Source organism: Pezoporus occidentalis, unplaced genomic scaffold (assembly GCF_034315485.1).
Source record: "Pezoporus occidentalis ecotype Australia unplaced genomic scaffold, CSIRO_AGI_Poc_V1 ctg100, whole genome shotgun sequence".
NCBI lineage: Eukaryota > Metazoa > Chordata > Aves > Psittaciformes > Psittacidae > Pezoporus > Pezoporus occidentalis.
The window spans coordinates 1,458,410-1,473,603 of record NW_026912780.1 but is presented as its reverse complement, the minus strand read 5'-3'; the positions used below and the strand labels follow the sequence as shown (position 1 = coordinate 1,473,603).

General features: G+C 38.6%; 1 protein-coding gene across 3 annotated transcripts in view; it reads left to right on the top strand.

Annotated features, from left to right (window-relative positions):
* Positions 1-11,700, top strand: part of ADAMTS20 (ADAM metallopeptidase with thrombospondin type 1 motif 20) — an 88,605-nt gene extending 76,905 nt beyond the window's left edge. For 2 of the 3 annotated variants that reach the window (XM_062612457.1, XM_062612447.1), the window contains exons 30-39: positions 135-308; positions 3,424-3,594; positions 3,969-4,169; positions 4,304-4,433; positions 4,591-4,685; positions 4,784-4,878; positions 5,273-5,406; positions 6,121-6,212; positions 9,196-9,300; positions 9,954-11,700. In XM_062612457.1, the coding sequence (XP_062468441.1) occupies positions 135-308; positions 3,424-3,594; positions 3,969-4,169; positions 4,304-4,433; positions 4,591-4,685; positions 4,784-4,878; positions 5,273-5,406; positions 6,121-6,212; positions 9,196-9,300; positions 9,954-10,043 (1,287 nt within the window). In that variant the 3' untranslated portion in view covers positions 10,044-11,700. The remainder of the gene's footprint in view (positions 1-134; positions 309-3,423; positions 3,595-3,968; positions 4,170-4,303; positions 4,434-4,590; positions 4,686-4,783; positions 4,879-5,272; positions 5,407-6,120; positions 6,213-9,195; positions 9,301-9,953) is intronic. The other variant, XR_009963549.1, reaches the window with a different exon arrangement.
* The last annotated feature ends 3,494 nt before the right edge of the window (positions 11,701-15,194 follow it).

The following is a 15,194-nucleotide window of genomic DNA, read 5'->3' as shown; positions in this document are numbered from 1 at the left end:
TGAAACACGAGTGTGGTAGGGGCTGGGAGGTGTATTTTAAGTAATAACCTAAGAACTTGCAATACTGGCAACCATACCGCCTACTGGGCACTGTCTTGTTTCACACTGACATAAGTAATTCTGATCACTTTTAGTGCTCAGTATCCTGTGGAGTAGGGTTTCAGCAAAGAGACATCTACTGTCTGCTGAAGGGCCTGGGTCAAGTGAATGAAGCAATGTGTAACCATGACACCCGGCCCGCTAGCAGGAGGCACTGCTGGCTGCCTGCATGTGTGCAGTACCAGTGGTTGGCAGATGATTGGCAAGAGGTAAGTAAGGCTTTCAACTTGTGTGAAGTAACGGAGTGATGTGTTTTCTTTTTTCTTCCCCCTCCCTATTTGGATCCATACCTAAGAGCTGTTATGTTGCAGAATAACAAGTGTCCATGATGGATATCTTGAAGCTCAAGCATGCAAAACTAAAATGAGTGCTAAAAAAATGTCAAAGGCTTTGTTTACTCTCTTATACAGGATTTGCTTGTCTTCACTTGTAGACAAAAGCTCTGCAGAGCTCTGAGCAAGTCAGTATTGATAACACCATGTAATTTGAATGCAGAGTTCTTTACATAGTGCATAAAACATCTAATAGAACCTAATTATGAAATGTCATTAAAAAGGTCACTTTTTAAGAACAGAAATATAAATGAAATGTCAGCTGGATATAAAAACCTGGGAGGTAAAACCTTTGGTCAGCAGTGTTTTCATGAAGATTAACATAGAATATTACCAGGAAAGATAAGAAGCAAAATAAAACTCAGCATTCTCCTACCAAGTATGTCATCAGATGTGATGACTGTTTTCTACATGCTAAAAATTTAGTGGCTTTTGTATCCATGTATCCAAACACACAAACATACACATAATTTTTGTTCTTTGTATAACACATGAAAGGATGCGCAGAAGAGCCTGACTCTTACCGTAACAGGGAACAAAACCCAGTTTGCACAGTTGTGGCATCCTAATAATCTGCACTGTTAAATTGCTCAGGGAAACCCCCCTGAAACTTTGACTATGAAGGCTCAAAAGTCTTGGGGACATAACGCTGTAGAAGTGACCACTGATAACATAGAGATAATTTGTTGGCGCTCTGCAAAATCTGGATTGTATTCATGCAGTTTAGACTTACATGTCCCTTTGTTAAACTATAATGAGGGGAAGTTAACAATATATATTTCTTCCAAGTGTTCTTATATGAAGCTATTAAATTCAGAAATTAGTAGAAGCGGATCAGAATGTCCTTTTAGCACAAATGTACACTTGCACAGAATGAGGGTGAATTTTCCTTTCCTGTACAACATTTGAATATTCCAGCTGGGTATTGGGAGTTCTCCACTACAAATACATTGTGTTTCAATACATCTTCATAACTTCTTCTACATGGATATTGCTGTTGGCTTGGAATTCCTGTGTTCGGTTCCCTTCTCTCACTAGATTCATATGTAGACCTTTATATATAGTATTAATAGTGGTTCAAGTATTTACCCATCTGGACTCCTCTCCTGGTGCAGCGCTTTCTCCACCAGACTTGCAATATTCAGCTCTGAGTGCTCATGTGTCATTTCCACGCCTCACCAGTCACAGAATAGCAGAAAACATTCCAGATCTGGAATTTCTCCAGCTTGCAGCTGGGAGGCTGGCTGATAGTGGCAGCCAGCATTTTCCTACCAAAGACTAAAGTATAAAGCATAGTTGGACTTGATGACCCTTATGGGTCCCTTCCAACTTGAGATATTTTCTGATTCTATGATGAAGAGGATTCTTCTACCTGTCCCATTACCTCATGACCGGGTTATTCGTTATGTGCCTAATATTCTGAGCTTCTCCATGCCGTTGAAAGACCAGGGGTTTCTGTAAGTTACACCAGCCACACTCAACCTCCTGGTACAAATCCATACATTTTCATTCTCTGAGTGAATAGGTTTCTTAAAGGCTTAACGTACATATGGCTTCCCTCACTGGGCCACAGTCTCTTGTGGATCCACTGAATGGGTAGGGAAGACTCTCACGAATTTGCTTTCACTGCTCTCTCTGATTTGCTGCCATTCTCTTTGTCACCTCAGCTTTTCAAGAAAGAAGACAATCATTCAGCAACAGTTGGGCATTATAAGCACTTAATATCACGAGTCTTATATTTCTCCTTGAGGTCTTAGGACTTTACTTCTACCTTTGGTTCTCCCGTGTAATCTTTCCATTGACAAACAAGAGCATGTTCAGCGAAGGATCTCCAAACAGTTGGGGGCTGAAGCACTTGCCCTTCGAGCAGAGACTGAAGGAACTGGGTTTGCTCAGCCTAGAGAAGAGGAAGCTTTGGGCAGATCTAGCAGCAGCATTCCAGTATCAACAAGGAAGTTACCAAGAAGATGGGGCCAGGCTCTCCACAGTGTATGGTGGGAAGGCAAGAGGCAACAGGAGTAAGATGAAACCAAAGAAGCCAAAGAGGTTCAAATTGAATATTCTGAAAAACATTTTCTCTATGAGGACAATTCAGGCAGTAAAACAGGCTGAGAAATGGAATTTCAGTCTCCCTCCTCTGAGGTTTTCAAGACCCAACCCAATAAAGTTGGAGATTTCATCTGGCAGAGCTGTTTTACTGTGCAACACCTGGATTTTGTGCTTCAAGTTGCTTCCTTGAGTCAATAATACAATTTGAACCATAGATTTGATCTCTGTGTCAGACCTTGACGAGTCTTCTAATTGGTTGTTATTGGGTTCAAATTACTATTAAGTTAGGTTCAGGTCTGACTATAGTAGGTGTTATTATTGATTATTGCCTCTACTGAGACTGGAGTTTGCGTATTTGAGCCTTCCTTTTTTTACCACAGCAGGTTCAAACAGGTTAGTTGAGGCACCCGCAGCTGGGGACATGCTGTTGATATGTATTACTTAGTCTGTACCTCCACTTTTCTGGCAGCAAAGTTCTCATCCTATCCTAGCAGAACTGTGATGACTCTCCATCCCACCAGCTTGCCTTGGGGGCAGGTCTGAGGACACTCACGGCAAAGGCATAGGCTCAACAAGCAGTACTGCCCAAAGCTGGCATTGTTTCATTGATAGGCAGTTTTGTATTCTCTTATCAGTGTAATATTCTTTTAGGAGAGGAGCTTTTACACTCAACCTATAATCTTGGCTTGACATTTTCATTTTCTTCTCTGTCTCACCCAACAGTAAAAGTGTCGTGTTATTATACGCTATTGTTTTTTTTCAGACCATTAGAGGTACCTGAACTTTGAAAACAAAGTAAAGGATTTTGATACAGTGAATAATTCAGTCTGACTCTGATAGCAGATGTCATAAAAGGTGCTGCTGTCTGGGTTTTACAAATAACTTTGTTCTGTTAATGGCTAATTTAAGTACAAAAACTGTGACTGTTTTTTCTCATTCTCAGTGCTTGGCATCATATAGAAGAAAGGAAATATACCGCAAGGTGAAGTGTGTGGATGAAAAACAGCTCCAAGTAGATGAAAGCTTCTGTGATCCTGCCACAAAGCCTCCATCAACCAAAAACTGCAGGATAGCTCCCTCTAAGTATGTTGTGTTTACAGGAGAACTGTCCCAGGTAATTATACTGCTTCACATCTTTTATATAACTTTCCAGTTAAGAATGTTATATAGCTAATAATTAGCAATATTGCTCTATTGCTAATACAATATTGCTAATATTGTATTGTGTATATTCTGTGTGCAGAGCAAAACCAAAGAAAGAAGTGTATTTTCATCTGAACATGGGTGTGTAAACTTTTTCTATCCCGTTACCTGCAAAACTATTGTAGACCTTCACTTCTGCACACTGATGTACCAGCTCCGAGGTGGCACCCATCAATCAGATGAGATGTTTTTGCCAAAGCAAGGATCAGAGCTGACTTATCTGTAATTGCAATGCTGCAGAAAGGTTCTTTTTCCATAGAAATAATACCTGTGCATTTATTTTAGTGCTCAGCCAGCTGTGGATTTGGCAACCAGCAGAGGATCACGTACTGTGTTGGAATCCATTCTGTTCAAAATCAGCACGTCCATGGCCTTCAAGCTGTAATGTACCGAGAATGCCCAGTAGAACCATCCCCATACATTTATAAATGTAATATCAAAGGATGTTCACAAGCAGCTACCTGGAGAGTGGGGAAGTTTACCAAAGTGAGTATAGATGTGCAAGCTCATTTTTGATAGTTGCCTTAAACAGAAATGAATGCCATGACTAATTTGCTGACATAATTATGTTAATTATTTACTACCTTCTAAACTAACTGCTCATGTCTGTCTCTGTTTAGTGCTCAGTGTCTTGTGGAGTGGGGGTAAAGGAGAGAACCGTAGAGTGTATGACTGAAAATGGCTTATCCAGTGACTTGTGCCTGCCACATTTAAAACCAGATGGCAGAAAGGTCTGCCATGAAGAAGAATGTAAGTGACAGCTTTAATTTTCAGCTGGTGTTAATGTTTTTCCAGCTTACTTCTATAAAAGCTATAAAGATGTTTGGAGCACAATTATGCAAAATGAAGTCCTAAACCTAAATTCTATTCATGAAATATTAATATGATTTAATCATTCACTTTGAAGGTGAAATTCATACCACCTGCAAAGATATCCAGATTAAAAAAGGGATTAGAAAGGATGGTGAATACCTACTTAACATTAAGGGAAGGATGATAAAGGTAATCTTAATATTAATGAGTTTTTATGAGCACATATTTTTATGAAACAATACTGTTCTAATAAAGGTCTTGCTAAAGGGTTGTATTTCCTCTTCCAGATTTATTGCTCAGGCATGCACTTAGAGAATCCCAGAGAATATTTGACATTGGTAAAAGGTGAAGCAGACAACTTTTCTGAAGTTTATGGACTCAGGTAAAAAAGTGGTTTTGCAACTTTATGAAGTGCATTTATGCCTCCCAAAGAGAATAAAATAATACTTTTTTTGAGAACAAATGAGTCAAACTTTTTTCCTTGGTTTTCTGTTTTGAATATTCAGGCATATAAACACACATGCAGAAATGTGGACACTTCAAAGCTGAAATTGTGTTAATTGCACTAAATGATTATTGAAAAAGTCTATCTTGACCAAAGTAGAAATGGCTTCAATCCATATTAGTGTTTCAGTTGAGCCAAGATTAATAGCTGAGCTTCTTGTTTGGTAGCTGTTTAGTATATTTAAGCGGCATAGCGCAATGCAATTATTTTCCACTATAAAGTTATGTTATGGAAAAATGTCAAAAGGAAAAAAATCTTTTCTATTCTTTAGGCTGCAAAATCCATATGAATGTCCTTTCAACGGAAGCAGAAGGCAGGACTGCGCCTGTCGAAATGATTACCTTGCAGCTGGCTTCACAATTTTTAGCAAAATAAGACTTGATGTAGCTTCCATGCAAATAAAAAGTAAGCATTTTGGCATTCTATTGAGACTGCATGGACATGAATACCAAATTACTACTTTGACCCGCTTATAGATCCAGTTGTGCAGTTTTGGGGGAAGTAAATCCTAATTTTCTTTAGGAAGTGGATGGAAATCAAAGAAAGAGAAACTGCCGCCTCTTCCCTTGTTAGTTTGTCCCAAGCGGGCAAGTGTCACAAATCTTACAAATTCATATTTTATATGCAAACTAGCCTCAGTTTCTAAGGTTTTGTTACCATTACTCCGTTTCCTTTCAGTCCCTGGAATATATTTCTTGGGAAAGTCTTCCTATTCTGTAGTTAGTCCCTTCTTAGTCATTGGCAGACAGACTAAATGGACAGGAAATCTTGCAGCACTTTCAAGGCCCTGCCACCCCTGAAGGTGCAAGGTGTCCCACAACCAGCTCACTTGGAGCTGTGTCCATGTGCACACCCATCCTCCTCTTAACCCCCTCCTATCTCAGAGAGAAAACTAGGCTTGTTGGACTGATGTTGCATTAACCAAAATGGACTATTTAAAATGTAGTTGCTAAAAAACTGAACCAAAACACATGAAAAAGCCCCTTCAAAAACCAAACAAAACCCCCACCCAATGCAAACCAAACCAACCCGCCTTCCCCATTTTAATGCCTTTTCACACTGTTTTCACCGAACTTCTAAAGCAGCAGATTCAGCGTTGGGTAATTTTCTGTCTTCTAGCCACAGATTTTCTTTTTGCTCAGACTATACTTGGGAGAGCAGTTCCTTTTGCTACCGCTGGAGACTGCTACAGTGCTGCCAGATGTCCACAGGTGTGCATGATTTCTTATCTCCTTGAAATGTGCATGTAAATGTGTGGGTGGAGAAATATCTGTGTGACTGGTTTAGAACTATAAGGCTCTAAACCAGTATGCTATTCTGTCTAATCTGTGTACTACAGTAATAGGTTTTTTTCCTTACTCTCTCCTGTTGCACCATCTCTCCGCCCTTTAGTGGGTATGCCCAGGTGTACAATAATAGGCATAGTACATGCATTAAATGTATTTCCTAGAATTAATGTAATGTAATAGGGTAGATAATGTACAATTATACATAATAATAATAATAATAATGTACAATCCTACATAATGGTAATGGGGAGAGGGAGGTGGTTTAGTCCACACTTTCCCTCTAGGCTTCATCTATGTATATCCAGCTTTCAATGTATTTCCTGTATTGCTCTCCTTCCCTCTGGACTTGATGTATTCTTTGTCGCTCCTAACCTCTTCTCAATCTTTGTTCTCCACCAGTGAGGAAGGAAGAGGAGGAAAATTCCTTTCCTGTAATCCTGCAGAATTTTTCTTGCCTTTTCTCTGTTTCTCTCCTGGTGCTTCCTATCTTTGAAGGCTACCTATCTATCAGTATAATCCTGCTGGGCAGCATAATTTAAAATGTATACATCCATCAGTGTCTTTACATTAGTGTTTTAGTTTGGATTGGATGGTGCTTTTTAAATTAATCTCTGTATTGTCCCATTTTACAGTTTGTGGGTTCACATTACGGAGCAATCTTGATAAACATGAACAATGTCTTTTGGATGAAATTAAATCAAAAAATTGAGCTCCAGAAAAAGGATCTTAAGGCACTCTAACTGCTAATACTGACTTGATCTATGGGTCTAGATGAGAGTTAGTCCAAAGTAAACCCCCCCTGTGTACAGACATTGGACATTCTAACTCAATATTTTCACTCTATAGATATGCTTATACTGCAGTGTCCTTGCTAAAATGCAGCCATAGCCCTAGTCTGAACCAGTCAACCTAGGGGGCCTTTGGAGCCCATTGGCAGAAATGGGAGTCCTAGAAAGCAGTTTGGCCAGTCTTACCCATTAGATACCTTAGGATGAGGTCAGCTCTCCTTTGCAAGTGCGTATTTCTTTTGTTGTAGGTCCCTTTAAAAGGGGGATAAGATCGACTAGCTTAGACTTGCATGGATGTGAACCCCTGCTGTCCATCTGTCCTAGGTGCTTAAACTTTAGACAGGCTATAGGGGTGGAGGTATTTAAGGGCAGCTAGAGATGACCTATGTGCAATTTAGTTACAAATGAAGTGCCTAAATTAGGTAGATCCCTAGAAAAAAACAGTTGCAGTATTGCATACCTTCAACCTGCAGATTCTTTGGGCTTAGTACAGTACAAATCTACTTGCAATCTGTTACTTCTGGGGGGAAGGCATCCTGCTTACATGGCTTTGCACTTACACACTTCCATCTGTAAGATCTGCACTGAAACTAACAGTTTTAATGCAGTAAAAAAGCCTCCATTCCTGCACTATCAGACTTTGAAATTGTTCCTGGCCTTGAGTATGCTGCTTGACATGTCAGAGAGCTGTTAAGCTGTCATTATAATTGTACATAGCACTTCTCATTTATTTTTGCCAAATGATATCACTGTGAGTGGAGTTACTTCGGTCCTATTAATTGTGGAAAGCATTCCACACCATTTACCTGAATTTCCTCCAGATGCTTTATTCATTAAATGGAAATCTTCCCCTTTTTTGGTACTTGAGGAACAACCTACCCTATCCATATATTATCTCATCCTGAGTATATGAGTGCTATAAACACAGCAATTTTACATAGAAGTGCTCTCTAAACAAATCTGCCATATCAAATACTACAATATTAATTTTTTTATAAAGGATTTCCAGTGAATCACAAGAATAAAGGCTGAACACTGTACCTTAATACATGCACACATACATATACCCACATACACATTCATATATAAATAATATCTGACTATGACAATATTAAGCAATAAAATACAGAAGCTACCTTATGTAGTAGAAACATCTTTGCTAAAGCTTTGGTCTCAGGATTTGGCAATTTTAACTAGGTTGGAATACAGAAATTCAGGCCTTCAGTGAATTGTATGGAAGCGTGCAGGAGTTTTCTGGCTGCAGTGCTGCCTCAACTGGCCATTTGGCTCTTTGTGAAGGCAGTACTTCTTTCCAATGCATTGCACTGGTGTGAATGAATTTTCATGATTTCATCATTTTCTGTACCCCAGTAGATTTACCAAGGCATTGCAGCTTGTTGCTTTTAATATATTTCTTATTCTCATATGAACTGATTCTGTTTTAACTCTGATCTTCAAAGAGAGTGTTTTTGCATATGCAAATACTTTAGAATCAATAAATTGTTATGAGCGGTTTGTACTGAGAAACATTTCATTTAGCAGTGAATTTATTTGTTTTAACCTCCATATATGTTCCTGTTCAATCATGTTATTTGTTTTACTCAAAAAGGAATGGATGATGATGATGCTTGGCCAGAGTACTTGCAAAAATTAGAGAACTGCATGGCTAAGAAATGATTGTCTGTAATTTCCAGATAGCAATAGGTCCTGACCATCTTATGTCCAAAAAGTTCAGGCACTTCAATAAAAATATTTAGTTCTTGCATGTTCCAAGTTTGTACATTTTGTAAACTAAAATTTAATATGTAGAAATGAGGCTAAAAGAATTGTCTGATGTTATTTCTGTATTCAGACTGCAGACAGATGCTACAGATCAGCTGATGCACAAGTGGCACTTACAGCAGAATGGCTTGTTTGTGTGTCTGTCCTGCAGACATGTCCAGGGTATAGTGCAGTTTAACTAAACCAGATTAAGTACACACGTGCGAGTACTTAATGTCTATCTAGTTATACCCTAAGTGATATGTGCAGATATGCCAATGTAAAGTGCTTGAGTGTTTTGAGCTCTGTTTATCAGTTCTGTATTTTACCTTCGGCCTTTTTTTTTGTTTTATTAGGGACAGTTCAGCATTAACTTGGCTGGTACAGGTCTGAGATTATCCAGTACAGTCAGGTGGATTGCTCAGGGCAACTATGCAACTGCTGACATACACAAATCCCATGTAAGTCAATGTTGTTTTCCTTTACCTGCTCTTATGACTTGAATATCATGCCTCCAGAGGTGCAACTGATGAGTCTTCAGTGAAAGCTAGTTGTGAATCAAAAGCAGTGCCCAAGGTCTCTGACCCATCTAAGTCTTCTTCCAGATGTAATGCAAAAACTATGTTTAATCATGCTGCCCAGAATCTAGTCCAGATCAACACTGCCTGCCTGCCCTTCTCTTACTGATTTTAAGAGCCTATTGCTATATTAATCAGATTCATTAGAAGTTTTGAAGATATCTAATAATACATAAAAAATCCCAAACCAAGAAAAAACCAAATCCACACACATCCCCAAAAAGCATTTTATTAAAGATACACTGTTACAGAGTATCCTTATAGATTGCTTACCTCCAACTTGATATGTGTGGGAAACCAAATTGTCCAAGAATGGTAAGTATGCACAGTTTAAGACAACATTGGATGGTAAGCTGGGTGTATGGCAGTGCTGTTAAAGGATCTTTGTGTCAGTTTGGCTAATTTGATGCAGTGTTTTGGTTTAGTATTTGGTACAATTTGTCAAAGGGCCTACTGTGTGCAAACCTCAAGGAGCTTTTTTGCACAGCTGTGACTTCAGTTGCGTTTGTTGGTTGACTGTTCTCTCTGTTTCCCAGGATGGTACTAAAATATATGGAAGATGTGGAGGATTTTGTGGAAAATGTATTCCTAACACAATTATTGGTCTCCAACTTCAAATACAGTGAGAACTCGGATGCGGTAAGAGCATCAAAGGAGGGACATCTGCCATTTAGGTGCAGGTTGTAGGTGCTGTGTATATATGTATTGTAATTCTTTTATCTCTGTAATGCTCATTGCTGTAATGCTCACTACTAAGGATTCCTGTTTTCTTCAGTATTATTCAGGGATGTATTACCTGTTTGTGGGCTAGCAAGAGCATAAATCACAATCATAAACCTTCAGGTTTTAATAGAGAGGCATTCATTCAATGTGCAGCATATATTAGAAAGTAAATTGCACTGAGGTTACTACCATGAGAAACACTCTAAATCGTACCAAAATCTTAATATTTCACCTGCAACTAATCAGTGCAAATCTTCTTAACAGTATTCAGTAAAATTTATCCTCTACTGGTTTTCTTGATCAACTGTATTAAAATACAGAAAGGGAAGAGTTATTGCTATGTAGAGAAGACAGGTAGTAATTTCAAATACTTCTAATTTTGTGAAACCTTTTAGGAATTATCTGTCAACAGCTTAACAGCAGGAAAGTATATAGCCAACATACTTGAGACAGTTTCTATAGATCTGTGTGTTCCTCTGTCAGTAAAAGCAAATTTTTTCCCTATCCCTTTCATTATATTCTTTGTGGTGCTCAAATACTAGCAGTAATCCTGAGAAGTGTGGTTTAACCTCTGTAGTCTCTATAGCATGTTAAACATCTAGGCTTAGTTTCGTTGTGGTTACAGGAAGAGAAAACAAGGAAACAATTGGCTTGGAAATCTGATTTTCAATCCTCGTCTCTCGTCCAAGTATACTGTAAAAGCAGTGTATTCTGTTTACTGTAGCATCTGATATGTGGTTCTATGAATATGTATTTACTTAAACACTTTCCATCTCCACCTTACTCCTTTATACTGGCCAATGGCATATGAGTAAAGGCGGTAGTGTGTGCCCCTCTTATATTCCAATTCAACATGGTTTTCAATAACCTTAGTGAAAACCCTGGGCAGAGGCAGCATCAAGCCCTGCAGTATTTTTGGTGTCCATTTTTGGCTCAGTTTGATTTTTCAGTGTTTGTAAATGCAGCTCTAACATCTGCTAGTTAAAATTATTTCTTCCAAAAAAGTAAGCAGACGGAAAGTTTCAGGGTTTAAAAAACAATCTAGCTCTTTAATTTGTTGTTTTGTAATTCTGTACAGTTCAAGGCTGTAGAAATAGATGCATATAAAGATAATACATTTCAGGGCCAACTCTCAGGTATTCAGAATAAATTTTTCTACATGCCTAATAACATAAATTATGTACCAGAGAACTGTACATGCTTCTTCTGACAATATGCATTTTGTAAATCAAATACTTGTTTTGAATGCCAGTACAATCGGTAGGTCAAATGGCAGCTATATTGTACTTTTACCCACAAAGAGTTAGCCAGGAATTAGCAATATGTATTAGTTACAAACAGTACTGTACCACAGAAGTGTAAGCAGCTACTTTTTAGATAACACGTGTAGGTAATTATCTTGTGATCTCTGCATCAGAAATGTATTTTTGCACTATGTGCCTTGTATTAGTTGTAAACATTAATATAAAAATGTTATTTTCCTAGAAATGTTTACATTTATAATTAAAATCTTGTAATTTATAAAATATTTATATAATAAATGTGCTTGTGTGAATGGTACCAGAGTACTTTTGCCTTTTTTTGTTGCTTTGGTTTGGTATCAAATGCTCGGTACAGAATGTTACAAAAACATTTCAATTCATTTATGCACAGAATAAGTACATTCTTAATACCTCTTTACAGTAATATGCATGTAATTATACTGGAATAACTGCCACACAAGCAGGTTATAGTCACAGGAGTATTTTCCATGGTAACAAATCCTACTTCAGAAGTATAAACTCCATGTCTGTGTGCTCTTTCTAGTTGACCCCTCATATTCACTTATACCTTTCCTGGGAGCTTGCCCTGTACATTGTTCACTGAAATAATGTAGAAATCTGAAATAATCTTCCTTGTGCTAAACTGAGATCAGTTCACTTATAGCATGGTCCCTCGACACCTACTTTGGCAGAAGGGGAGCTGCAGTTGCCATCCCCAGGAGGACCATTTTCTCTTCAGCCCTGAACTCCAGTTAAGGGCTAGGAAACCTTTAACTCTTCTGCCGCAAAATCAGCCAGAAAATCTACTGAAAAGACACCAAAAAGTGACTTCTAACCCAATATTCAACACAGCATGTTTTCATTGGGTAATGGTAGTGATTTTTGAGTAAAAATCGATTTTCTATAATTGGAACAAATTTCGTGGCCCAACATCAACTTCTGCATAAAACAGCCCTGTGTTGTATTGCAGTTTTTTTCAATCTTTTCTTTCTCTTATTGCTGCTTTGCAGTTTCAGCCCTAATGTAGGGAGGAAGTACTTGTGTGTTCTGGCATTTTGTGAATTCCTTGTGGGAGGATTTTGATTTGTTGAGAAAAAGGGTGTAGTCAGTCACCTCATTTCAACTTATTTTCATCCCAAGGGCAATTTAAGAAAAACATGAGCCTGATGATCAGTTCTGAAGGATGTGATGATACTTTGATGATGATTTGATGAAGACTTGATGATGCTGACATGGCTCAAGGTCCATGCAATAAAATGAGTATCATGGGTTCTACAACGCAGGATGATATTTCCATCTCCTTTAACTGACATTGCTGTGGATTTCCATCCCACTGGGCAGGCGAGGTGCTGCCGGAGTGCTAGGGTGCTCCATGAGAGTGCTGCGGGCTCCACCTCGTGGATCTGAGTGTGCAGAGCTGCCCATGGCTGGTAGCACCCAGTGAGTTCTCCACCCTTGGGCAGATGCCGAGGAAATGAAATGCTGAACCGTTCTGCCGTTATTCCATACAGAGAAAATAATAATTAGGGAATGGTAACAGTTAAAGATGATTGTAACAATGCAGTGTTAGACGTCTTCTAGGACATTTTCAATCCCATTAATGACAGCATCAAATATTAGGTGACACGACTGCATTTGCTTACTTGTGTGTATGCACGCACACATTTAGGGTTTATCTGAATATTGAAAGCTGAAAGTGGACTAGATGTAAAAGACCTTGTTGCTCACATTTACATAACAAAATGTCACTTGATGTGCTATGAAATGGTGTATTGCCATGCAGCAGTACTTGTGACATCTCTTGATGAAGACATCATCTTGATGTCTTCTACCTGTATTTCCCCCAAGCTTATATCTTGGAGGTAGCAGAGGAGCTGGAAACCCAGAAACCCTGGCTCTGGATCCACTAACAGGTCTCCATCCTAGCTGAATTCATCCTGGCATTGTTTGTTGTGCCACTCTTCCTGTAGAGAAAAGCAGGTGCTTGAGCCAGGACACATGTGTGTTGTACAATCAGGTGATCCCCCAGTGCTCATGGAAAGAGCTATGACTGTGTGATTTCAGCACGTGTATGGGTTTATACAGGTTTCTGATAGATGGTCATGTATGTTTCTTATCTAACTGAAAGATCGCCACACCCAAGACACACTGAAAAAAATGAGGGAAAGCTTTGGGGTTTTTCTTTTACCCCTGTAAACTGGAATATATTTAGCACAACTTCTTGGTTTTGTTGACTATCTGAAATAAAAGTCACATGTGTCAAGAAGGGGGTTTCATCTTTGCAATCTTGTGCAATTACACTGAGATCCCTGAGAAATTCAGAATCTGAGTATAATATTGCTATTCTCTAAGTGTTGCAGGGCTTTAAATGAGCTTAGTGAGGATAGTTTCCATAAAGAATAGAGCTGTGAAAACTGATGTTCTGTGGCTATCAAAACTGAACTTGAATTAGAAGTAGAACAGAAATATGCTGTAATACTTAAACCTTAACTCTAAAAATAGAGAACAAGAATGCTACATGCAAAGATACCTTTGAAGCAAGATAATTGAATATTTAAATAGGGAATGAATATTAAAATAAGCATCATATATAAAGATCTTTGTTGATATTTCATAGTATTCCATGTTGGCAGTTAATCCATGTTGGCCTTATTTATAAATTGAAACAATTCCCAATTGCACTCTAAAGAAGCCCATCAGGACCTTTTCCAAAAATTAACTTCATGATACAATAGATTTCCATATTTCTACTTTTGTAGAAATTGAACCATGAAATACCAAAGGCTTACTAGTGTTTTAAACAGTTATGTGGTATCTTAATGCAGTTAAAAGTATGACTGGAGATCAGTGTGGCAGAATCCATACAAGTTAATGTCCTCCAGGTGACAGATTGTCAACCCTAGGGAAGCATTTGTATCCTATGGACAGCTCATGCTCTCTCTTGGCCTGCTTTGCTCTGTGGTAGTACTTGGCCACCTTTTCCTGAGCCTTTGTGATCTTCAGAATGGTCTCATTGAATCTAAGCTTTGAGGGGGCCTCATCAGCCTCCCTTTTTCTCTCTGGTGTGCTTTGGAAAGAGGCTGACTAGATCATAGAAAAAATAGAGTATTGCTTTGGAAGCACATTCTTGCTTCACAATACTGGCTTTCCTTCAGACAGAGCAGGAGCTGTGATGACAGCAGGGGAAAATCACCTGTGTTTTATTCAAACAGAAGAACAAGCTACCTGACTTGCAGATGAATCTGACATTTAATCTTCTCATCCCCAGAAGGTGGTGCGCCTTTGCACAATTAAGTTTATTTTGCAATACCATAGCTTGAGAGGCTTCTCTGGGCTTTGTTTATCCTGGCTTTAGAGAAGCAATCTGTGCTCTGTTTCTGATAAATTTCTCCTTGTGTTCAGTTATGACAGATATTCCTTTGAATTGACTGTATAAAAATACTGTAGCAGCAGAGCAGAGCAAAGATCTAACTGTATTTATGTCTATATTCTGCCTTTAAACATGAACAGCTGTGCATGCGTTCATTTGTCTCATGTCTGATTCTGTGCTGCCATCCAGAACCTTTTCCTTTTTAATGAACAAATGTTTCCTTCTTTAATCTCTGTGTTTTATCTCTGTTCCTGCAATAAAATATTCTTGTCCACATATGTTTTTCAGATCTTATTTGTATAATTAAGCAAAGCATGCAACAAGGAGAGCCCGCGCTGTAAATGGTAGAGAGCTACTCACTCTCTCCGAGTAACTGAAATAAAACAAGATATTTCTGTCTTGCACATCATTACCATTTCGTT